Source organism: Ictidomys tridecemlineatus, chromosome 16 (genome assembly GCF_052094955.1).
Source record: "Ictidomys tridecemlineatus isolate mIctTri1 chromosome 16, mIctTri1.hap1, whole genome shotgun sequence".
NCBI classification, from domain to species: domain Eukaryota; kingdom Metazoa; phylum Chordata; class Mammalia; order Rodentia; family Sciuridae; genus Ictidomys; species Ictidomys tridecemlineatus.
The window spans coordinates 51,348,177-51,371,410 of record NC_135492.1 but is presented as its reverse complement, the minus strand read 5'-3'; the positions used below and the strand labels follow the sequence as shown (position 1 = coordinate 51,371,410).

At 44.5% G+C, this 23,234-nt stretch overlaps 2 protein-coding genes across 5 annotated transcripts in view; both read left to right on the top strand.

Moving 5' to 3' along the window:
• Gxylt2 (glucoside xylosyltransferase 2) overlaps positions 1 to 1,468 on the top strand; it is a 57,308-nt gene extending 55,840 nt beyond the window's left edge. Inside the window, exon 8 of one of the 3 annotated variants that reach the window (XM_078033586.1) lies at positions 1,133 to 1,468. The gene's annotated coding sequence lies outside the window, so the exon portion shown is untranslated. Of the gene's footprint in view, positions 1 to 77 lie in introns of all 3 variants that reach the window. The other 2 variants (XM_078033585.1, XM_078033583.1) reach the window with 2 other exon arrangements.
• Positions 1,469 to 14,194: 12,726 nt separating this feature from the next.
• The window catches only part of Ppp4r2 (protein phosphatase 4 regulatory subunit 2), a 48,865-nt gene continuing 39,825 nt past the window's right edge, over positions 14,195 to 23,234 (top strand). The window contains exons 1-2 of one of the 2 annotated variants that reach the window (XM_078033582.1): positions 14,195 to 14,320; positions 15,585 to 15,666. In XM_078033582.1, the coding sequence (XP_077889708.1) occupies positions 15,665 to 15,666 (2 nt within the window). In that variant the 5' untranslated portion in view covers positions 14,195 to 14,320; positions 15,585 to 15,664. Of the gene's footprint in view, positions 14,321 to 14,790; positions 15,061 to 15,584; positions 15,667 to 23,234 lie in introns of those variants that run through there. The other variant, XM_078033581.1, reaches the window with a different exon arrangement.

The following is a 23,234-nucleotide window of genomic DNA, read 5'->3' as shown; positions in this document are numbered from 1 at the left end:
GTGAGTTTGGTGGAAATTTGGGGGGGAATTTGCTCTTCCAGGTCCTTTTGCCTAAAAGTGCTAACTGTTTTCTACAGCTAGGATATTACCATGAGGCGGTGTTTTCTCTGGCTTTGGTAACTCCCAGGAAGTACCTTGGAAAGAAAATCTTTCAATATGACAGCCACAAATCTAAAGTCAGTGGACGTCTAAAACTTGCAATCTGTGGTCTGAAGTTTGCCAGAAGTTCTGTTACAGCCCTGAAAACCTCGCGAATCCACAGGCGGTTCTCTCCTCTCTTCCTGCCTGTCCTTTCCCCTCCTGGCCCCTCCTCTCCTGCCCTCCCTCTTTTCTCACTTCTTTTATCTCTGAGGTGTTGGGAATGGAACCCAGGCACTCTGTCACTGAGCCACACTCCCAGCCCTTTTTTTTTTTTTTTAATTTTATTTTGAGAAAGGATCTCAGTAAATTTCTGAGGGCCTCAGTAAATTGCCGAGGCTGGCTTTGAACTTGAGGTCTCCCTGCCTCTGCTTCTCAACCTCCTGGGATTATAACCCTGTGCCACCAAGCCCCAGAAAAAATCTAGATTCATATCTAAATATTGCCTGATGTTTATATATAAAAGATAAATGCCGTGTGTTTGATAAACCAAAGTGAAAATGATTTTAAGAAATCAGAAATGTGTTGCATTAAGAAATACACAGGGCGTCATGGGAGTCCACACTCTCAGATTTTCATTTAATAAAAGGGTAGGTAGTCTTTTGTAGGGTGTCCTGTTCCCCTCCTGTTTCTTTCTCATTCCTCTCTCAATCTTTGCTTTTCCCTCTCTGTTTATCGTGGAAGCATCTGAGTAGCACAAGAAGCTGGCCTTCAGCAGCTGAGCCACAGACTGGGGGTCCCTATGCAGGCAGAACTAAGTCACTCCTTAGACCCCACCTTTCATGACTGTTTCAGAAACAGGAGAAATCAGCGCAGCTCACACCCACCCTGCAGCTTTGCAAGGAGGAGCCGCCATCTGTGTGGTATGAACTGAAGAATCACCACCAGTCTGTTCTTGGGTCCAGTCATCTCACAGTTGCGTGGCTGGCACGGAAAGCTGACGGGGTCTCCCTGGCTCGGAGACAAGCTTTGTCCTGGCTCTTGTTTTTCACAGGTCAGAACTGGAAACCTTCTCTTGAGTGTTCAAGAGGATGCACACACAGGCAGTCACGGGTGGCACTTTCTGCTCCATTGGGTTCACAGGTTGTGTTGTCTGTGACGAACTGTCCCGAGGCTCAGAGCTCCCAAGGAGACCCTGGATGCACTTCTTATGTCGGAAATTATTTTTTAAATAATTTTTGTTTGTGAAGAAATGAGCATACTCCAAAGAAAAGGAATTATTACAGCTAATAAAAAGGAATATGAATATTATGATTTTATTACTGTCTTATCATTTTAAACGCCATCTCCTGTTTTATCTCTGTTAAAAATTAAAAGCTTTAAATACGTGGCTTTTGGTATTATTTTGGAACTGTGTGTTTTTTCCTTTAAAATATTTCAAGCTGAAAATTTTATAAGTTAAATAGTAATGTTTAGGTCTATCCTGCTAGTAAAAAAATATTTAGCAATTTTTCTGTTTGATTGTGTAAAAAACTGAGTTTATCAACTGGGCATGGTGGTGTATACTTATAATCCCAGTGGCTCAGGAGGCTGAGGCAGGAGGACCATGAGTTCAAAGTCAGCCTCAGCAAAAGTGAGGTGCTAAGCACCTCAGTGAGACCCTGCCTCTAAATAAAACACAAAACAGGGCTGGGGATGTGGCTCAGTGGTCGAGTGCCCCTGAGTTCAATCCCCGGCACAAAAAACAACCACAACAAAAAAACAACTGAGTGTATCAATTGTCATTCCCAGTAGAGACCAGGGTTCCTGAATGGGACAGCTCTTACCGATCTTGTTCTCAGCTCTATGCTTCACACATTTCTTATGACCCCACCCCCCCCCCCCCGAAATATTGAATGGACAAATAAATGAAATGATTCAGCTTCATCCTGAACTGGGACCAATTCCTCTCAGATAAGCTTCCCAGCACATCATATTGATTTTGAACCTCAAAAACTACTGTTCCTCTAATGGTATGTTGCTGTGATGGCGATAGTAACCCATCCTACAAAATCTCATTCATTGAAATTATATTGAAGCCCAGCACAATGTCATATGCCTGTAATCCCAGTTCCTCAGAAGGCTGAGGCAGAAGGATCTCTAGTCGGAACTCAGCTTGGGCAATATAGCAAAATTATATAATATATACATAAAAGAAATTAAGCAATTGTGTGTGTGTGTATGTGTGTGTGTGTGTGTGTGTGTGTATATATATATATATATATATATATATATATATAGAGAGAGAGAGAGAGAGAGAGAGAGAGAGAGAGAGAGAAAGAGAGAGAGAGAGAGAGAGAGATGCTTAATTTCTTGGAGACTCATTTACTTACCCATTAAATGGTATGGTTGGGTCAGATCATGTTAAAGTCCCTTTCTTCATAAATATCTCCTATTTCCACAGTGTTCTCTTTGTGGCTCTGTGGTAGACATTTGTGGGATTTGGGCTGCTGGAAACCACCCTACTCCTGGTTCCAATTTATGTAATAGTTAAAACTCTTTAAATTGTAAGTGGCAGCAAACACAACTCAATCAGTACAGATGAAGAGAGAGAGAGAGAGGAAGAACGTGTTGGCTCTCGTAAATGAAAAGTCCCCAAATAGCTCTGGACCTAGAGACTCCAATGATGCCAAGGAATATGTATCATTTTAACAATGCTTTTTTCATGAATATTTTATTGAAAACCACACATCCTTCTAGGATTCCAGCCATGAAATTTTCATGTCATTTGAATAGAATCATTCCATCTTTGGAGAAATACATTGTCTCCAGGTCCAGATGAAAAATGGTACTGCCATCCTGGGTCTCCAGGATAACTGTCCTCCTGGTGTTGTTTTGAAACAACTGTCACATATCTTTTCCCTCTCATCGAGAACCACCACTAACCAAATAGAGCCTCACCCGAAATGATTCTGCAATCTAATATAAATGGATGATGGGAGGCATTGCCATAACCCTGATGTGCTGGACAAAAGCGCTTTAGCAGTTCTTCAAATCCAGAGTCAAATCGTGAGGGTAAATGTGTATTCCAGCCCCGTAAAGGGTGTCAGTCTCATGTGTGACCCGTGGGCTCAGACTATAAAGAAACTCTAGGAATGCTTGAGCCTGTGTCCTTGCTGAACACTTAGGGTTTATGAAAACAATAGTGTTTCTTATTTTGCAGGATTGCTATTTTGAGTCAAGTGGCAAAGCAAGTATAAATGTCATATTAGAAAACTGGATTCTTCTTCATCTAAATTACTGTTATTAGAAGTGATTGCAAGTGCCCAGAGTTAAAGGGAAAATAAAAAGACTGATGCTAGGTATATTAAATGTTTAAAACTGACAGCTATTTATGAGAGTTTCCCTGATGTGATTTTACGTTTGCATGTTTATGGGAACATGGGATATAGTTAATAAGACTAAGAAGACATGTTCCAATGAGAGAAAATGGAGACAAACCCAAGAATTAATTAAGAAAATGGTTGGTGTGTAGTATGTTTGAATTTAAGCTTCTTAAGTTTAAGCTTCTTGTCATCTGTCTCTTTAGACCCCCATGGTTTCTGGCGGGTAGTGGGTGACCAGCGTAGCATGTCCTGCCTTAATCCCCCAACACACATTATTGTCCTGTGTGCCAGCTCAAATCCTGATTCCAGCCCCTGACTGCCCAAAGGCTCTCCTCTGACCCTGCAGCGCCTGACTTGCCTACAGGCAGGCTGAAAATGTTGGAAAATTAACCCTCCTGAGATGGCCCCAAACCACTGACCAGCAGGAGCAGGTGGACAAACACCCCAGCTTCCTCTCCTTAGCTGTCAATCCCAGAATCTCCCAGTGGGAGAAGCTCAAAATACCCACACTGGTAACTTCCTTAATGATATATTCTTTTTTTTTTTTTTTTTTTGGTATCATGGATTGAACTAAGGGGCACTCGATCACTGACCACTTCCCAACCCTGTTTTGCATTTTACTTAGAGACAGGGTCTCACTGAGTGGCTTAGGGCTTCGCCATTGCTGAGGCTGGTCTGAACTCTCAGCCTCCCCAGCCACTGGGATCACAGGCATGTGCCACTGTGCCTGGCGATAATATATTCTTTATTGGTTCCCTCACCTGCCCTCTCACCTCCATACTCTTCCACCATTTCCTCAGATTTGGCTCTGAAGATTTGAGCTGGTGATCAAACCTTTGTCTCATCATCTGTGGCTGGTAAAATCTTTATGTGAGTAAAAAATTGAATTTAAGAAATCTCTCTCTTATCTAATACTCATAAGAGTAATTCCCTTCCCGCCTCCTCCTCTACCTCCGGTTTTCCTCCTCCTGCTCCAACTTCTCGTTCCCCTGGGTGTCTCCTTTTTATTCTTGTAAATCTCTGTTTTCATTTAGAGAGTTTGAATTAACTCCCTGCAAACATTGTTTGGAATTTAGCATTCTATATATTCTCTTATGTGTCTTTCTCTCACCAGTGGATTTTCTTAGCTATTTTTACTTTACATATTCAGAGTTGATTACATGGTCCCTCCACTTTATAGCATGGAGATTATTTCAATTGTATTTTGAATAATAACATAGTTGCGTGATTTATTTTTAACTCCAAAGAGCCTCAAATGTGTTCAGTTCTATTATTCCTTCTTCATTTTTCCCCCCTCAGTCCTGGGGATTGAACCCAGGGTCACTCTACCACGGAGCCACATCTCATCCCTTTTTCACTTTGAGACAGGGCTCTCACTAAATTTCGGAGGCTGCCCTTAAACCTGGGATCCTCTGCCCCAGCCTCCCGGGTGGGTGGAATTATAGTCATGTGCCACTCCCATGCCTGATCCTTATTCCCCTTTTATGGTATGGAGTTTAAATGCTTTGTATTCTAGGTAAATGGTTTTGTTTATTTTGTACTCTTACTGAAATTATTATTTATCTACATTTCTGGCACCGGCTTAGTCATTCTTATTTTTGTACAACATTGTTAAAATATAATTGAAATACAATAAACTATATTTATGTATCAGGATTATGGTTCGATCCATTTGACTTATCTGTGCTCCTTTGAAACGTCTCCACTCTGGGACCAGCAAGCATTTCCTTCATCCACAGAGGCTCCTCTTCCCTCCTCAACTCATCCCTTCTTCCACCCTGTCCTCTGTTCCAACTCACCGTCTGCTCTGTTTCTACGGTAGCCTGTATGCCCTAGAATTTCATAGACATGCAATCATACAGTGGGTATTATTTTTGCCCAGCTTCTTTCATTCTGCGCACTTATTTTGAGATTCACTTGGGTTGTTCTTTGAATCAACAGTTCATTTCTTTTGTTATTATTTTTTTCCTGCAGCGCTGGGGATGGAACCCAGGGCCTCAAGCATGCTAGGCAAGCACTCTAATACTGAGCTGCGTCCAGCCCCTTTAAAAATTTTAAATTTCAAACAGGGTCTCCCTACATTGTCCAGGCTAGCCTGGAACTTGTGATCCTCCTGCCTCAGCCGCCGGAGCAGCTGGGATTGGAAGTGTGTACTACCGCACCTGGACTCATTTGGTTTTATTATTGGTTAATATTGACTATAATTTGTTGCTCATTCTCTTGGTAGTGGACATTTGCTTGTCTCCAGTTTTTGGCATTTACAAATCAAGCTATTGTGAACATTTGTGCACAAGTCTATCTGAATGTGTATTGCCATTTCTTTCTAGTAAAATGAGTGGTGGAGTGGGTGAGCAGTATGGTAGGCATGTGCTTGACTTTTCAAGAAACTGCCACACTGTTTTCCAAATTGGTGGTACCATTACACCTCCACAGCATCTCCAGTAATTCCACAGCCTCACGAATTTTTTTAACTTTAGCGAATCTAATGAGAATAAGGTGGTGTTTCCTTGTGGTTTGTGGTGTTGGGCATTTGTTTACTTGACATTCACATGTTTTCAATGGTGAAGTGTCTCTTTGGATCTTTGCTCCTTTGAAAAAACTGGGCTATTCCTTCCTAGAGACAAGTCCTCTGATACATGTATTATAAATTTTTTTTATTACTTTGTAACTTGTCTGTTCATTCTTACTGGTGTCTAAGAACAAAAGTTTTTATGTTGAGCTGGGCATGTGACACACGCCTGTCATCCCAGCAGCTCAGGAGGCTGAAGCAGGGGGATCACAAGTTCAAGGACAGCCTCAGCAATTTAGCAAGGCCCTTAGCAACTCAGTGAGACCCTGCCTCAAAATAAAAAATAAAAAAGGGCTGGATGTGGCTCAGTGATTGAGGGCCTCTGGGTTCAATCCCAGGTACCACCCTGCAAAATGTTTTTATGTTTATAAATCTGATTTATCAATGTTTTCCTTTTTGTTTTATGTTTTGTGTTCCAAGAAATGGTTGTCTATGCCAAGTTGCAAAGATTTTCTCCTAGATCTTTTTTTAGGTTTTATATTGTCATGGACTGAATGTTTGCTTCTCCCACCCCCCAATTCATACATTAAAATCCTAGCTCTCAATGTAATGGTGCTGCACATGCACTCTTTGGAAGGAAATTAAGTCATGAGGATTATGGGATTAGTGTTCTTATAAAAAGAAACACAAGAAAGATGATATTTCTCTTGGGCATGTGAGCAAATAATGAAAAGAAGGAGGTCTGTCTGCACACTGGGAAGAGTGACCCTCACCCAACCAACTCTTGTGCCTTGATCTTTCGTTCTCTAGGCCCAGGAAGCCTCCATCCTGGGGTTTCTGTTACAGCAGTTCAAACTGACTAGAAGATGCACATTGTCCCGGGAACGGCCCCCAGAGTCCCTTGTGCTGACAGCTTGGTCAGTTGCTTGGTGCTATCTGGACGTGGTGGAAGCTTTAAGCCGCTGGGCCTCGTGGGAGGTCTAGAGGTCACTGGGTGTGCCCTGAAAGGGGGTTGTGGGGCCTCAGTCCTCCCTGCCCTTCCTGTCCCTGGACAGGAGCTGAGCAATGCTCCACCAGGCACTCTTGCCATGCTGTCCACCTCGCCACAGTCCCAAAGCAGCAGGGGCCAGTGACCGTGGACTGACTCCTGTGAGCGCAGACCAGCTGTCCATTAGCTGACCATCTCGGGCATTTGTTAGAAAGCTAATAGGCAATTAATCCATTTTGAATTGTTTTACGTAAGGTAAGAAATAAGGACTAATGTTCTTTTATTGTTGTTCTTACTTGTGTAAAGCTGGGGATGGAGCCCAGGGCCCTATACCACTCGCACTACAAATCAGCTTAAGTCTCTGTGCCTGTGTTTCTGCAAGGTGATCCCAGGAGCCGCCTCTACTAGAACCACCTAGCAGGGTTCTTACAGGGTGGCTCCTGGGTCAGCAGCAGCACTGTCTGGACATTTGTTAGCAATGAAAATCCTTCGTCCCAAGCACAGAATTTCTGGATCTGGAACTTTAGGAGTGAAGCCCCATCACATGTATGTTTTGTTTTTTGCAGATTTGATTTTATTTTAGGTATTTTTGTGATGCTGGCATCAACCCACAGCCTCGCAGAGGCTAAGCACATGCCGACCACTGGGCTGCCTCCTTAGCCCTACCATCTGTGCTGACAAGCCTCCAGGTGTTCTGACGCCTCTTGACCTGGAGCCCCCAGGCCAAGTGCTTGTTAAAGCAGATTCTGGGCTCCCATCGGAGTCTAGCAACTCAGACTCTGGGGTAAGGAAAGGTCTTTTCTTTGCCCTGCGGGGAAGGGAACCCATGGCTCCACATGTGACAGGCAAGCACTCTGCCTTGGAGCTTCCTCCACTGCCAGGGCATCTGTTTGTTACCAAGCTTCCCTGAGTCATTCTAATCCACTCTGAATTTCGGAGCTGACAGTTCTTGGTGGTGTGTCACCTGTTGCAGATTTTAGGATGTTAGAGGAAATGTTAGGCCATCCTTAAAAGAGGACGGTCCCCTTGGGGGTTCCTGGAGAGGAAGGCTGGGTAGGAAACCATGGTGATTTTGACAAACATCAATCAGAGCCTGTCATTTTAATGCCTAAAATATTCCACTGTCTGTCACCTTTAAGAAATGAGAGTCAGGGCTGGGGTGTGGCTCAGTGCAGAGTGCTCGCCTGTCCCACAGGAGGCCCTGAGTGAGTTCCCCAGCACTGCAAGGAGACAGAGAGAGACAGAGAGCCAGAGACAGAGACAGAGAGCGAGAGAGGGCACAGCTGAAAGGCCCTGGCTGCTCTCTCCTACCCTTCTGCACAGCATTTACATTGATATGATGTACGGTTTAGAGAATAACGATAAGAAAAAAGTCTGTGCATGTTTAGTACAGAAGCAACCCCCCCACCAAATATTTTGGATCCATGTTGATTGACTCCACGGATAAGCCCCCAGGAACTGTTCAGCCTGAGAATCTCCCTTGTGAGTTCCGTGTCCCCCAAGCCTATGGATTTGCTGGAAGGGGCTGTCCCTCTCCCACCCTACCTGCTCCACCCTTCTGGGGTGGGGACACAAACAGCATCAACATGTAATTAGGCAATGGCAGATGTGTCATGCTTCCTAACAGCCCCAAAGACAGTCACATTCAACCAGCATGTCTTTGGGTTGTCTCGGCTTGTACCTTCCTTCCAGAAGAATTCAGTTTACCTCTAGTCAGGCCTAAAACAGGAATCCAAAAGGAGATGGGGGACAGTTGGGTGGAGTGGGGTGTCAGAGCCCAGGAGAGGTGAGGAGGGCAACTGCTGGGGGGACTGGAAGTGGTGGCAGGGGATGGATCACATACCTGGGACACTGATCCAGCCGGAGGAGATGTCAGGGTGATGGTGGCCAGGTTCTTCATCATTGGAGAGCAGTTGTGCATCTTCTAGTGTGGGCTTGGAATTGCAACCTGTGAACTCAGAGTTTTCAGCAATATTTTTATATATGTAGATAGAGAAATAAATTGTGTGTGTGTGTGTGTTGTATGAACACATGCATTTATTTTCTAGCTCTGTTTGAAGATAAGACTCCATGATAATAAACATTCTACAACCTTCATTTTGGTTTACAAAAAGCATTCTCCACTGAAAAGAATCAGAACTTTTTGGAAAGGATGACTGATTCCAGGACTGGGCATGAAAGATGGAAGATGATCTGAGAATAGCTTTTTTTTAAATTATTTTTTTAAGTGACATAAAATTGTAAATATTTATGGTGAACAACAGGTTGTTTTGAAACGTGTCTACATTGTGAAGTGGCTAAATCAAGCTGATTGGCATATGCACTACCTCACATATTTATTTGTGGTGACAGAACTTAAATTAGATTTTCAAGTATACAATACATTGTTATCAACTATAGTTATGGGTTGTACAGCCGGATCAGCTCTTTGTATCTGAAAATTAGGAAGTGCTCCAAAAATAATGGAGACAGATCAGAAGGACTGAGAGACCAACTTGAAGAAGCTCCCACTAGCCAGGCTGAGAACAATTTAGGTGTCAAAAATAATAGTGGAAATGGATCATATCCACTGAATAAACTAGGAGTGACCGTGTCCAAGCTGGTATGACCTCTAAAGGGGAGTAAGGTAGATGAGACTCACCTTAGGCTAGAGTGCCAGTTCGTCAGCATAAAAGAAAGGTAGCATTGGGCAATCACCACTTGGCAAACATCACAGTAATAACTCGTTCAGCCAAGAACATCAATGAAGGCTAAAACCAGGGAGTGGAAGTTTGATTAGAAATGGGATATTTGCACAGTCTCAAATACCGCTGCCCCCAACACACCAAACACTTTAGAACAATACAGTGGCCAGCATGGTGGACCCCAAAATGCTAAGCCCCATTCCCTGGAGTCTAGGAAGTTTCCCTTATTTGAAAAAAGGGCCTTTGCAGATGTCATTTAAATTAAGGGTCCTCAATGAGGACTTCATTCTGCATGACGTGGGTGGGCCCCAAGTCCAATAATGGATTTCTTTTTAGAGAGTGAAGCAAAGGTGGGCATGGAGGGGTCTGCACACCTGTGGCCCCAGCACCCAGGAGGCTGAGTTAGGACCATTGCTAGAGCCAGGCAACAAAGCGAGACCCTGTCTCAAGCAAAAATGAAACAGAGTGAAACATATGACTCTGGCCTGGATTCTTGTAAAGGACACCACGGAGTGGATGGGTGCGCGGTAAGAGAGGCCTGGTGGTCAGATGGAGGCGATGTACCCATGCTCAGCTCTTGGGTTCTTGCTAGTGTCATGGGCATAGAGCAGCACAGCTTTGTAGGAACTGCATTTGTCATTTCTTTATGGTGAACACACTAAAATTCCTCTCTTCTAGCTTTTTGAAATAGCCTGTACATTATTATCATCCATAGTCCTCCTATGTGTGACGGTATCTCAGAGCTCCTGGACCCAACGGCAGCTTCAGCACCCATGGATCACCCTCTCCCCCTGTCCCCCCATCAGCCTCTGCTAATCACCATTCTACTCTCAACATCTCCAAGACCCACCTTTTGAAATTGTACCTATGAGTGGCATCACTTGGTCCTTGTCTTTCTGTGCCTGGCTTATTCTGCCTAAGATGAAGAGCTTCATTTCCACCTATGTTATTACCAATGGCAGGATTTCCTTCCCTTTTATGGCTGAATCGTATTCTATTGTGTATAGGTACCTCATGTCCCTTGTCCACCCATCATTGATGGACACTTCAGCTGTTTCCATGTCTTGGCTGCTGTCAATAGTGACGCAGTAAACACGGGGGAGCAGATGTCTCCTCAACATACCCATGTCACTTCCTATGGATACAGATCCAGGAGGGGGATTGCTGGATCATATGGGAGTTCTATTTTTTCAATTTTTGAGGAATTACCACACTTTTTTTTTCCATAATGGCTGAGCAATTTATCCTGCCCCCAACAGTGTGCAAGGGCTCCCCTCTCCCCACACACTCGCAAGCCCTTGTTATTTTGAACCTTTGATATTAGCCATTCTTACTGCACAGAGGTCTCATCTCATGGTGGTTCTGATTAACGTTTCACTTATGGTTAATGATGATGAACCTTTAACAGGTCCTCCTATTCTGTAAGTTTTCTCTTCACTTTGTTATTTCTTGTGCTGAGCAGAAAGAGAGTGGTATTTTTTTTACATTGTTTATACCTTATTTTATTTATTCTTTTTTATGTGGGGCCAAGGATCAAACCCAGTGCCTCGCACATGCTAGGCAAGCGCTCTACCACTGAGCCACAAACCCAGCCCAGAGAGAGGTATTTTGACCAAGACTGTTCCCCTTCTCCAACTGGATGTTAGTTTTTCTAGATTTGTTCTCAGTCTCCCCTTGTTCCTTCCCACAGACTCCTCTCAGAAGGACAACCAAATCCATAAGTTCTTGCTAGGGTTATAAAAGGATCCTCCCACACATTCTCTGACCTAGTTCTGGCCCTTCTCTCCTCCTCTTCTGTTTCCATCTTCCACTACCAATACTGCATCGTCTCCAGGTTCAGGCCTTTCCCTCTGGCCAGTCTTTCTGCATGTTTGCAATCCTTAAGGTTGACCTCTTCCGTTCGACCATGAGCTCCATGGGGAAAGAGAGATTCTCCACTGTCTCCTCCCTTCTTTTATCTCCTTCACTTTATTCCTGTTTTATGCAGGGCTCTTCTCTGTAGGTACCCATCTTTCCAGTCTTCAAGTGAGGCCCTCTTGAAAAGCCACTTCTAGCCAGGAGAGTGCTACACACCTGTGATCCCAGCTGCCTGGGCAGCTGAGGCCAAGGACTAAGAGTTGCCCATTCTCGCTGGGCAACACAGTGAGACTCTGTCTCAAACAAATAAATAAATACAGAAGTAAGAAATAAAAATGAATACAAATAAAAGACACCTTCCCTACCTGCCTGGGAGAGTTTTGGCAGGCCTCTGAAGGCCTGGTTCACATACTCGTCTGCTGGCCTGCATCAGGGTCTGTACTTATGGCTCATCTCTCCTGGCATTTTGTAAACTTCTTGAGGATGAGACAGTATTTGGGGACTCAGAAGCCAGCCTGGGGTTGACTCACAGGTGAGTCCCTGGCCTGAGTAGTTATGTGACCTTCCACAAGTTATTTTACCACTTTATACCTGTTTCCCTTTCTGTGAAGTGGGGATAATAATGTCACTATCTCAAAGGACTTATGTAAAGTTCTTAGAATAGTGCCAGGCACCAAGAAAAAAACTTAATAAATATTGTTACTATTTAATTTCTTATTTGTTACATTAGTTTTCTATTGCCACATAACAAATCATACTGAAACTTAGAAGCTAAGAACACTTATAAACATTTCTTGTCTTTCATTGTTTCTTTGCATAAGGAATTAGGAAGTGACTTAACTAGGCTGTTCAAGCACAGGATCTTTCCTAAAGTTGTGATCCTGATGTGACTTGGGTGTGAAGTCATCTGAAGGGACTCCTGAGGTGGAGGATCCACTCCCAAGGCCTTGGTGCTTCTCTCTGTGAGCCTCTCCAAGGGACTGACTAAAACTCTCCAGTCAGAGCAGCTGGGTTCTCCATCAAGACCCACTGAGCGATCTAACAGTTCAAGGCCGAGCTCCAGTACCTTTCAAGATCTAGCTTCCAAATCACATGTCATCCCCTCCGCCATACTCATTGGAAGTACTCTGATTCATCTTGGGTGAAGCTTATTTAAAGGCAGAAATCCCAGGAGGCATGGTCATTGACAAGGGTAGGTGCTGGCAGCCATGTTTTAATTCTGTTTTTCTCCAAGGGAATTAGCAAGAGTTGGTCCAAGGCTCCAGCAATGCAGACATGGGGACACTTGGAGCTGGAGAATTCCAAGGAAGAAATGAACCAAGGCAAGTAATTCCTTAGCCTCATCTCTTACCTCTTCTTCCTTTGCCATCTCAACTTCCAAACACTGCATCAGGTATGTGCACACAACAATGGCAGCCCAAGGGAACCAGGGAAGTATCCCCAGAGGAAGTGGTGTTTAAATTGAAACCAGAATTCTTTTAAGGAGAAACTTTGAGGCAGAAAAATCATAGGCCTTGAAATGAGAGCCAAGAGGGATGGGTGTAAGTCAGGGATACGGAGCTTGGCTAGCACACACAAGGCCCTGGGTTTCATCCTCAGCACTATCAAAAAACGAAGCAAAACAAGAGCTAGGCACAGTGGTGCGCATCTGTAATGCCAGTGGCTTGGGAGGCTGGGACAGGAGGATCAAGAGTTCAAAGCCAGCCTCAGCAATTTAGTGAGGCCCTAAGCAACTCGGTGAGACCCTACCCCCTACCCCTCAAAAATGAAGAAGAGCCAAGTGGGCTCTGAAGAGTCAAAAGAAATTCAGTCTGACTAAAACTGAGTGTGATGGAAAGGACAAAGTAAAGAGGGAGAAATTAACTTGTTTGTTTGCTAATATAAAGTTCTAACAGAATTTTTTGGACTAATGAATTCTCTTTGTGCTGTACAATTCAGAAGCCACTAGCCACGTGTGCCTAGAGAGCACTTGAAATGTGGCTATTGTGACTGAGGAATTGAATTTCATTTAAAAACTCAGGAACTGAATTTAAAATTTTATTTTAATTATGTTAAACTTAAGTATCCACACATGGCTAGTGGCAACTGTGTTGTGCAGCTTAGCTCTTAGGTAGGAGACCTGCTGGAAGAGTAGACCAGATGGCAGAGAGAAGGGGAGGCTGAGCTGTACTCTGGACGCAGGAAATCCCTTCAGACCTCGAGGGACCACGATAAACTAAACCCCAGGGATGGTAAGCACCGGCTGAGCGTTTGACGATACCACTCTACTCCTCTCCCTTTGCATGTTTTGCTTTGTGGTGCTGGGGATTAAACCAAGGGCCCCCATATGCTAGGGGAGAGCTGTGCCACTGAGCTGCACCCTGAGCCCAGGGACATTTCAAATGGAACTGGATGCTTTGAGGAGGTTAAACAGAGGACTTGTTCTCAGGTGGGGAAATTTGAGAGATGTTCTGGATATGAGGGGCTTTTTCCTACAAGTACTGCTTAGGGTGAGGGTCCGGGTCAAAGCCATTATTTTTTAAGACTGTCAACAGTGTCCAGAGGAGCACCTTCTGAGATAAGTCCAGCCTTGGGCCTCTTCCCTGCTTCCCTCCCGCCCTTCCACGACTCTGCCACAGGTCCTGGGGAAAAGCAGGGACTGGGTGACTTTGTGAACTCAGACCAAAGTCTAAAGATGCGTGCACGCGGGAGCCTCGCCGCGCTCTCTGCTCGCGGACTGTCACGGTCGCGCACCGTGACCCGCCGGGGCTGGGGTCCCTGCGATGCGGGGGTCGCCGGCAGCTTCGCGGGCCTCGGCGGGCGCGTTACCACTTCCCCCATCCTCAGGTCCCAGGCGCAGGTGAGGAACCGAGCTCGGGTAACCCGGCCACGGTCACGCGGGCAGAGCGGGCTGCAGCGGGACGTGGACCCCCGGACCCAGCGCCTGAGCCTCCAGCCCTGCGCCGAGCGCGCGGCTCCCTGGTGGGCGGCAGCGGCGGCCGAGCGGTGCGGCGGGGGGTGCACGCTCAGGGCCTCGGAGGTCGGCCCCGGGCAGAGTGGGGCACCGCGCCTTCACTGTGCGACCGGGGAAGGCCAGGCTCGGACAGACCAGGCGAACGTCGCCCGGCCCCCGCAGCAGGCAAAGTCGGGCTCACCAAGTCCGGGAGCGCGGCTTCAGCCTCCGCGGGACCGGGCCACGACTGGCGGCGCCGCGCACGCGCCCTGGGGCCCGGCGCGCGCCACTGCCGCGCACGCGCTCTCGGCCCGGGCGGCGCGCCGCGGCCGCGCACGCGCTCTGGGGCGGGCGCGAGGACGGCGGTGGGGAGCGTGCGCGCGGTGACGTGCGGGCGCCATGTTGGAGGGCTGGTGGTAGCGGCTCGGGGAGGTGCTCGCTCTATCGGTCTCGCTCTCGCTCGCTTCCCCCGGCTCCCTTCGGTGCCCCCCCCGGTCGCCTGCGTGCCGGAGTGTGTGAGGGAGGGGGCGGGCGTCGGGGGGGTGGGGGGAGGCGCTCCGGTGCCCCGGAGCCCGCGGAGGGAGGCGGAGCCGGCGAGGGACTCCGGGACGCCATGGACGTCGAGAGGCTGCAGGAGGCGCTGAAAGGTGGGGGTCGCCGCGCGCCCTCCGCGGCGCGCCGCTCGGCGGCCGGGCGGCGCGGCCGGGATCCCTCACCCCACGGCGGCGGCGGGCGGGGCGGGGGCCGCGCGCTTTGTGTCGCGGCGGCGGGGGAGGGGCGCGGCGGCGGCGCCCACCGGGACGGCGGCCTGGCGGCGGGCGGGGAGCTGCCTTCCGCGCGCCCGAGCGCTCCGGCCGCCCCCGAGCAACAGGCTGCAGCGCCGCGCCTCCGGGTCGGGCGGCGCGCGCCCGCGCGGTCGGCCTGCGACGCCCGGGTCGTCGGGGGCACGCGGCCGGGGCCTCCCAGTGGCCCGGGGCGCACTCGGGGGCCTGCGCGACAGGCCCTGGCGGCGGGCGCTGCCTGGGGCGCGCGGTCCGCGGGCCGAGGCCGACCTGTTGGCCGAGCCTGGGTGCAGGCCGCTTTGTGCCGGCTGGGCTCGGGGGCAGGGCTGGGCGGATCGGGGAGCGGGGACCTGCGGGAGGCATCGATAACACGGCTCTCCCTTATCTAGATTTTGAGAAGAGGGGGAAGAAGGAAGTTTGTCCCGTCCTGGATCAGTTTCTTTGTCATGTCGCCAAGACTGGAGAAACAATGTGAGTTGAAAACGCGCTCGTCGTCCTAGGCCCGCTTGCCACTCGGAATTGCTTAGCGAAGGGGGAAAAGGTGTGTTTGGGAAGAATCAAATAATGTAGGTGTGTAAATCGGAGAAGCCCTGGTCACCTAAAGAACGTAGCAAGCAAGTATAGTTCCACTCTGTGCGTGCTCGGCCCCGGGCTTCAGAAGATCCTTGACGTGCAGCTTTGCAGTGGGTCTGCCTTGGCATTCGTGGAGAACCGACTGGCCCGAAAGGACCAGAGAGAAAGACCGCCATGACCCCCTTCTGGCCGAAACAGGCGTGTTCTCCTTATTTTGTGACTTTGACTCTGTTTCAGTCTTTATTGGAGTTTTCTCGTACTGTCCTGTATCCAGTCTTTTGCTATTTGAAGTGTAACTTCTATTTATCGTCCTCAGGACTCAGGGTGATTATCTGACAAATTCCAGATGCTTAAGTTTTGACTGTCCTGTAAACTTTCTAAGATAGCTAACTTGTTACATATACTCAGCATTTTATTAGGCTTGTTTCCAAATGTTCTGAATCTGAAACCTACAAAGTTAGGGCTATTGTCAAAAGGAAAACTTTAGTTCATTTGTTTTGCAGTTTGTGTGGTAGGAGTTTTGACACTGGCTAAGTTAATTTGTTGAGGACAGGACATTTTTGGCATCTTTCCTATTCTTAGGGGAACATCAGAAAGGGGAAAAGTTTCTTTGGGTTCAGTATTAAGTGGGCTCTCTGCTTAGTTTGAGTGTATCCTTCAGAAGGGGTGCTGTATACTTTCTTTTTATTAGGTATTGTTCACGTCTCTCCAGATTTGCTTATGGTTGTAGCCCAGTTCTCCTAAGAACTAGCCTAATTTTAGAAAGGAAAAAGAATCTCTGAGGCAGTAATGTGTGAAAAAATACACGATGTAACCTAACATGACTGTAATGTGTTCAGACTTGTATTTCTACTTATCTTTAAATTATGGAACTCCCTAGTGAAAAAAAAAGCTGTATTTTAACCTCAGTTACAATCTTTTATAGAACATTATATTTTAAAAAATTAACACAGAAAGCTAATTACTATTATACAGATAAGCCTAAAAATGACTAAGTGCCATCTTTTGAAAATAAATTAATTCCTAGAATATAAATACTTACATTCCCTTGTTCCTTTTGAATCACTTATTGGTCCAAACTTATTTTTCTCTGTAATGTAAAGGAGAAACATTTTACTTTCAGGATTTTTTAAAATTTTATTTACTTTATCAGGTCTGTACAAACTGCCTTCTCTTTTTGATAAAATAACTTTTATCAATATATACATGTGTACAAATAGTTGAAACTTTCTGAAAGATAGTGATTTACTAGATCACTAAGTTGCTGGGGAAATTATCTGATTGGGGGCAGTTATGACAGAGGACTCATATACTCCTATTTCCGCCCTACATTAGGTATTGTATATTTACCAAGAGTGTTTATATTGAAATGACTGATGTTCTTATATTTGTATTCAAGTAGCCAGCATTTATACATTTAGCTTTAGTTCTTTTTTTTTTCCCTCCCCCCCCACCACACATGCCAGGCAAGTGCTCTATCACTGAACTATCCCTGTAGTCCCAAACAGTGCTTTTTAATTTAGTTTTATTTTTGTGGGATGCTGGAGCTCCATAATGGGGCTTTGGGTGTGCTAGGTCAATACTCCACCACTGAGCTACATCCCAGCCTGATTTCCTTTTTTCATAAATATGGGTGTACCTTAAATTTTGATGCTGCAATTTGCAGTTTCTCTTTCATTTGTTTATTTTATTTCACCTTTTTAATTAGTTTTTTAAAATTTGTTCTGGGGATCAAACCCAGGACCTCATGCATGCCAGGCAAATGCTCTACTACTGAGCCACATTCCCAGTCCCTCTTTCATTTGTTTATGATGACAACAAGCTTTGTCTAGTTTGTAAATATTGCAGCAGAAGAGTGGAAATCTGAAGAAAACTATGAAGATCTCTTGGATGTTTTAAGATGGATAGGTTGCTGAAGAATCCCAAGAAAACATTAACGAGAAAAGTTTGTGAAACGGTTTTTACATGAAAACCTTTGACAGAGCTGGGGTTGTGGCTCAGCAGTAGAGCGCTTGCCTAGCACCTTGGAGCCCCTGGGTTCCATCCTCAGCACCACATAAAAATAAACAAAATAAAACTGTTGTGTCCAACTAAAAAACACATATTAAAAAAAAAAATCTGACAGCAAAGATGGTTTTCCTTTTAAAAAAATAATTGATCACACACTTAACTTTTTAGCTTTACACAGTTTTTAGAATTATGGGTATAGACTTTGTACTAAGGAAGGCATTGGAGGGAAATTAAGGAACATTGAACACTCTGTCTCCTTAGTCTATTAAAATTACTTGAAAACATCTAATGTAGGAAGTTAGGGAAGATTGCCAGGACCACTTCTTCAGACTTTTTGCATTGGAAAGATCACTTTTGAAAATGGACGTTTTCTTGGGGATGGGGATGTGGCTCAAGCGGTAGCGCGCTCACCTGGCATGCGTGCGCCCGGGTTCGATCCTCAGCACCACATACAAACACAGATGTTGTGTCCGCCGAGAACTAAAAAAAATAAATTAAAAAAAAAGAAAATGGACATTTCTTGAGTGAAGCTTATTTTTCTGGAGTTAACAGTTTTCAACAACACTCAGTATATATGCTGTGTAAATAAATACAAATGTGGGTTTCACTCATGCAGTTAAAGGTATTTGATGCATTTGAGTCTCATTGTTATCCAATTTGATGGTCCCAGATTGTCTTCCACGTGACCAGTGGCAGCCTCTTCCAGTATGCTCCAGTGTCCTTTTCACATGACTCTAGTAGTCTTAGTTGGCACCTTGTTGTCTGGCTTGGAAATCTTTTCTAACCTCACTTCTTGCCCCAGACCTGGCATCAGCCATTTTTCAAGAAGCCCTGCTTTCTTTAGTGGGAAGTGGTGTTGAAAACTATAATCTTGGGGTTGGAGATGCTTATTACTCAGTTGGTTGTTGTTTCTAGCCTCTTCGTTGAACAGAGCTAGATAAAAATACTTTACTGAGACTTGTAGTTCAAAATCTGTACTGCAGAATTTTTCTTCCACACCAGAGATCCTGTTTTTCAAGGATATCCTATAATTATTTTTATCTAGCATTGCACAGCAGAAAATATAAGAATGCTACATTGCTGCTAGCACAATAACATTATTTTTTTTAACCTAAACTCACCTAATTTCTATTCTCCATTTTAAAAAAGGTAGTTGTATCTGCATTGTCTGAGCACATTGCTGTAATGTAACTCGGCTGTTTTTTTTAGTCAGTTTTATAATAGTTATATTTGATGTTTAATGGTGAGTACTTACACCAGTGTCTGTAGTCAGTTTGGTTATCTGAAGCTTACTCTGTACTAGATTTGTTTTTAGGGTGTGGGGGCGATGTTGGGTATTGAACCCAGGACCTGCACTTCATGCTTTGGTAGCACTGATCATCACTTCAGCCTCCTCTGGCACATTCTTGCCACAGGGCTCGTGGGGATAGTGTTTCCTGAGTTCTTGTATATATGTTTGGGCCTTTACTCTTGAAGGTTATATTTTGGCTGGAAATCAAGTCGGCTCACATTTTCTGTCCTTGAATATCTTAAAACATGTTATTTCCATTGTTCTCCCCTATTAACTTAGTATTACTGTTAAAATCTGATTGCATTTTAATATTTTTTACCTTATAAACCATCTGTTCTTTTTACTTTGCTTCCTAAAGGATTTTTTAAATTTAAAGTGCAGTGGTTTTTTCCTAGCATATTTTAACATTTTATTGTTTTAAAGATTAAAAAAAAAAAAGTGTCGCAGGGGCTGGGATTGTGGCTCAGAGGTAGAGCGCTCATCTAGCACATCTGAGGCCCTGGGTTCAATCCTCAGCACCACATAAAAATACACAAACAAAATAAACATTTTGGTTTAGTATAATCAAAGAATGTGGTGTGCTCTTTCAATATGTATTTTTAAATTGTTCAAAAAAAATTTTAAAGCATTTCAGGAAAGTGATTCTTGAATTATTTTCTTTGGTTTTCTTTTTAAGGGATTACTTTTCCTATATTGAATTTTCAGTGCATTTCTTCAGTATTTGTCATTTTTTCTTGAAGTCTTTATTTTTTTTTAAAACAGCATTATTGAGGTCTGATTGACATATCTGTTGCATCTATACATTCACCATTTGATAGCATTTGGATTATTTCCAATTTTCTTATTATAAATGTCTTTGTGTGAACTTAATACTTTTTTCTACTGAATAAACACTGAGGTGTGGAAGGCAGGATCATACTCTAGGTGTGTGTTTAACTTTCTTCATAAAGTGCCAAACTTTTCCACGGTAGTTACAGCTGTTTACATTTCCACCAGCATTAAGGGAGTTGAGCGTCTTTATATCTTTTCAATACTATAGTCGCAGTGGTGGTGGTGGTTGCAGGAGTCTCAAGCATGCTGGTGTGGTCAGTGTTTTTCACTTTGGCCATGCTGCTGAATGCATATTACATAATGGTTTTAATTTGCATTTCCCCAATGCCTGATGATAGTTGAGCATCTTTTCACATGTTTATTGTTAAAAATCTTTGACCATTTTGAAATTGAGTTGTTTTATATTGAGTTTTTAGAGTTCTTTATCCCAGAAGAAAGTCTTTTTTATCCATGCTTTGCAAATGTTCTACTGTTTCATGGTTGTCTTTTCATTCTCTTGTTTGTCAAAGAGAAGATTTTCACTTAATTCTACTTCAGATTTTAAGAATTTCCTTCTTTGAAAGACTACATTATAAGTGTGTTGTTCATTTGTGCTTATATACTTCCTAGTTTAGTTTTTATTTTAGAAGTAATTTTTTTTTCTTTCCTGAATTCTTTCACTTTTTCTGAGTTTCTTTAACTGACTTTTGTTGTCTTGTGTCGTTCTTGGTGCCTTAGTTCACTTTGAAGTGATATGATGCAATTTTGATTCATTTTGAACAAGGCTTTCTAGCGTGGCTTTTGTTCTCTCTGGGGGTGGAACTCTGCTCCTTATTCTTGGTCTTAAAATAACTTCATATTGAATTTGACCTTGATATTTTGTTCTTAACTTGATTTTATGTGAAATTAGTTTTCCTGAATCTTAAGGAGGAGGCGTGATTTTGGGGAGCTTTTCTAATTACATAGATTGTTTTACTGTTCAAAGATGTGGCACCTGTTCTGAGATTCCAGACTCTGTTCTTTACTCCTGTCTTGATTTGGACCAGGTCTTTGCTTATTTTCCACTGTCTCTTGCTCCTTTGTGCGGAGCTGCCCACAGCTCTTTGGTCACTTGTTGGAGCGTTGTGTGGGCAGGACAGCATCCCTCCCACTCCCAGAGGTATCCCTGCAGGTCCCTTCCTTTCACTCACTGCTGGTGCCAGTGGTCACTTCATTCTCAGCTGCTGCTCTCGGGCTGCTCTACTGTGACTCCAGTGAGAACCTGTGGGCTATTTTCAGATTATGGTCTTTTAGGCCCTTGAGGTACTGCGCAACTTCTGTTCTTTTGCAGATCCTCATAGTGTTACAGGTCCTGTGAGTATCTTTCCCTCACCCACTTACTGGGAATCCTTAGACTAACTTGTCAGCTAGTTTCTTAATGTTGTCCATTAGTCCCCCTTCCCTGCACTGAGGATTGAGCTCAGGGTGCACTGAGTCATACCTCCAGCCTTTTTTTATTTTGACCCAGGTTTGCTGGGTTGCTGAGGCCTGGAACTTGCTCAGCCTCCCAAGTTGCTGGGGTTATAGGCATGTGCGGCCCTGTCCCCGCTGACATGGCACTTTGAAAGATGGAAAACTGTAGTGTTGCCCTCCACAGAAATCCCTTTTAAGTCAGTTTTTTTTTTCCATTTATAAAATGGTGATAACCTCCTCAAGTAGTAAGCAAATAGCAGTAGTAGTTGTGGTTATGTCATTGGTAATGTGTGGTGGTTTTGTTTCTGTTTTATTTCGTTAGTGCTGGGGATTCTCCCAGGGCCTTACATATGCCAGGCAGGTACTATTCCCGGAGCTACAGCCCCAGTCCAGTAATGCATATTTTTGAGTCTGCTGTTTTCCTCTGTGCAGTCACTGTTAACGTATCTGTATTTAGATATTTTAAAAGTAGTTACTGAAATATCTAGCTGCATTATTGTAAAGAAAATCTTTTTAAGCCCATGAGGCTGTTAATCTTTCGGTGCTTTTTTGAGGGAATTTTGTTTGTTTTGATCCTGGGGATTGAACCCAGAGTTGTTCTACCACTGAGCTATATCCCCAGCCCATTTTATTTTTTATTTTGTGACAGGGTCTTACTAAATTCCGGAGGCTGGCCTTGAACTTGTAGTTTTTCATCAGCCTCCCAAGTAGTTTAACATAGTATTCTTAAATACTTAAAATGTTTCTAAAATGCCAGCATTTCCTTTCTCCATTTGCCATCCTTGTAGCATCTGTACAATTATTTAATGCTTTCCTTTAGGACAGCTTACTTTTTCCTTCAGGATATTTTAAAATGGAACAAATATAGCAGATAAAGGTAAAGCCCTTGTTTTGTCACTCTCCAGGGATATAACTGCTGTTAGTTTTCCCCCTTAATCTTGAGGGAAATAAGTTATGAAATAATTGGTTTGTTATATTGTACTTACTTACCCCTCCTTCCCTCCCTCCCTCCCTCCTTCCCTCCCTCCTTCCCTCCCTCCTTCCCTCCCTCCCTCCTTCCTTCCTTCCTTCCTTCCTTCCTTCCTTCCTTCCTTCCTTCTTTCTTTCTTTCTTTCTTTACCTCCCTCCCTCTCCTCACTCCTCCCTTGGCACTATACCACTGAGGTACATCCCCTTTTGAGACAGGGTCTTGCCAAGTTGCCCAGGCTGGCCTCCTGTCTTGGCCTCCTGCATCACTGGGATCCCAACATGTGCCACTGGCAAATCAACTCACTGCCTCTAAACACTGCAGTGTATAATTAGTATAACTTATCCATGTTATCTGAAGTCCTTTCATGTACTGTCATCAGTGGCACCCAAAAGCAGAATACATTTTCAATAACTATTAGTTGAGAAAATGTTTGTTTGCTTCTAAATATTCAGTTAGTGCAGTGACAACAAGGTATGAATATGAAGAATAGTGATAGTTTTCGTTTTTTTCTCACACTGTGTTGTAAACCCATATAGTTCCTGTATGCTACCCAAAGTCTAGCAAGTGGTGCACTAGGAGCTAGGTATGGCAACTTTGTTTTAGAGTTAATTTTTCTAATCATCCTTGAGTGCTCCAATGAGCTCAGGTTTTCCATGTTTAGTTGAGATCCTTAGTTGGCCAGCTCCCTTAGTTCAAGTGAGCCAGCATGTGGTGGGAGGTAATGCCGTATCTTGGAAGGAGGAGTATGGCTTGAGTTCTGAACTTAGCTTGACCACTTTCATGTGTGGCTAGGATAAATTACTTGTGAGCTTGTTTTCTTACTCGAAGAACAGGTTTTGTGTCTTACAGTTGCCTCAGCTGTAACCACACCTCACTTGGGGTCTGTTGTCCCAACCATGCATGGTGTTTTTTTCCATCTCCCTGTGATTTGTC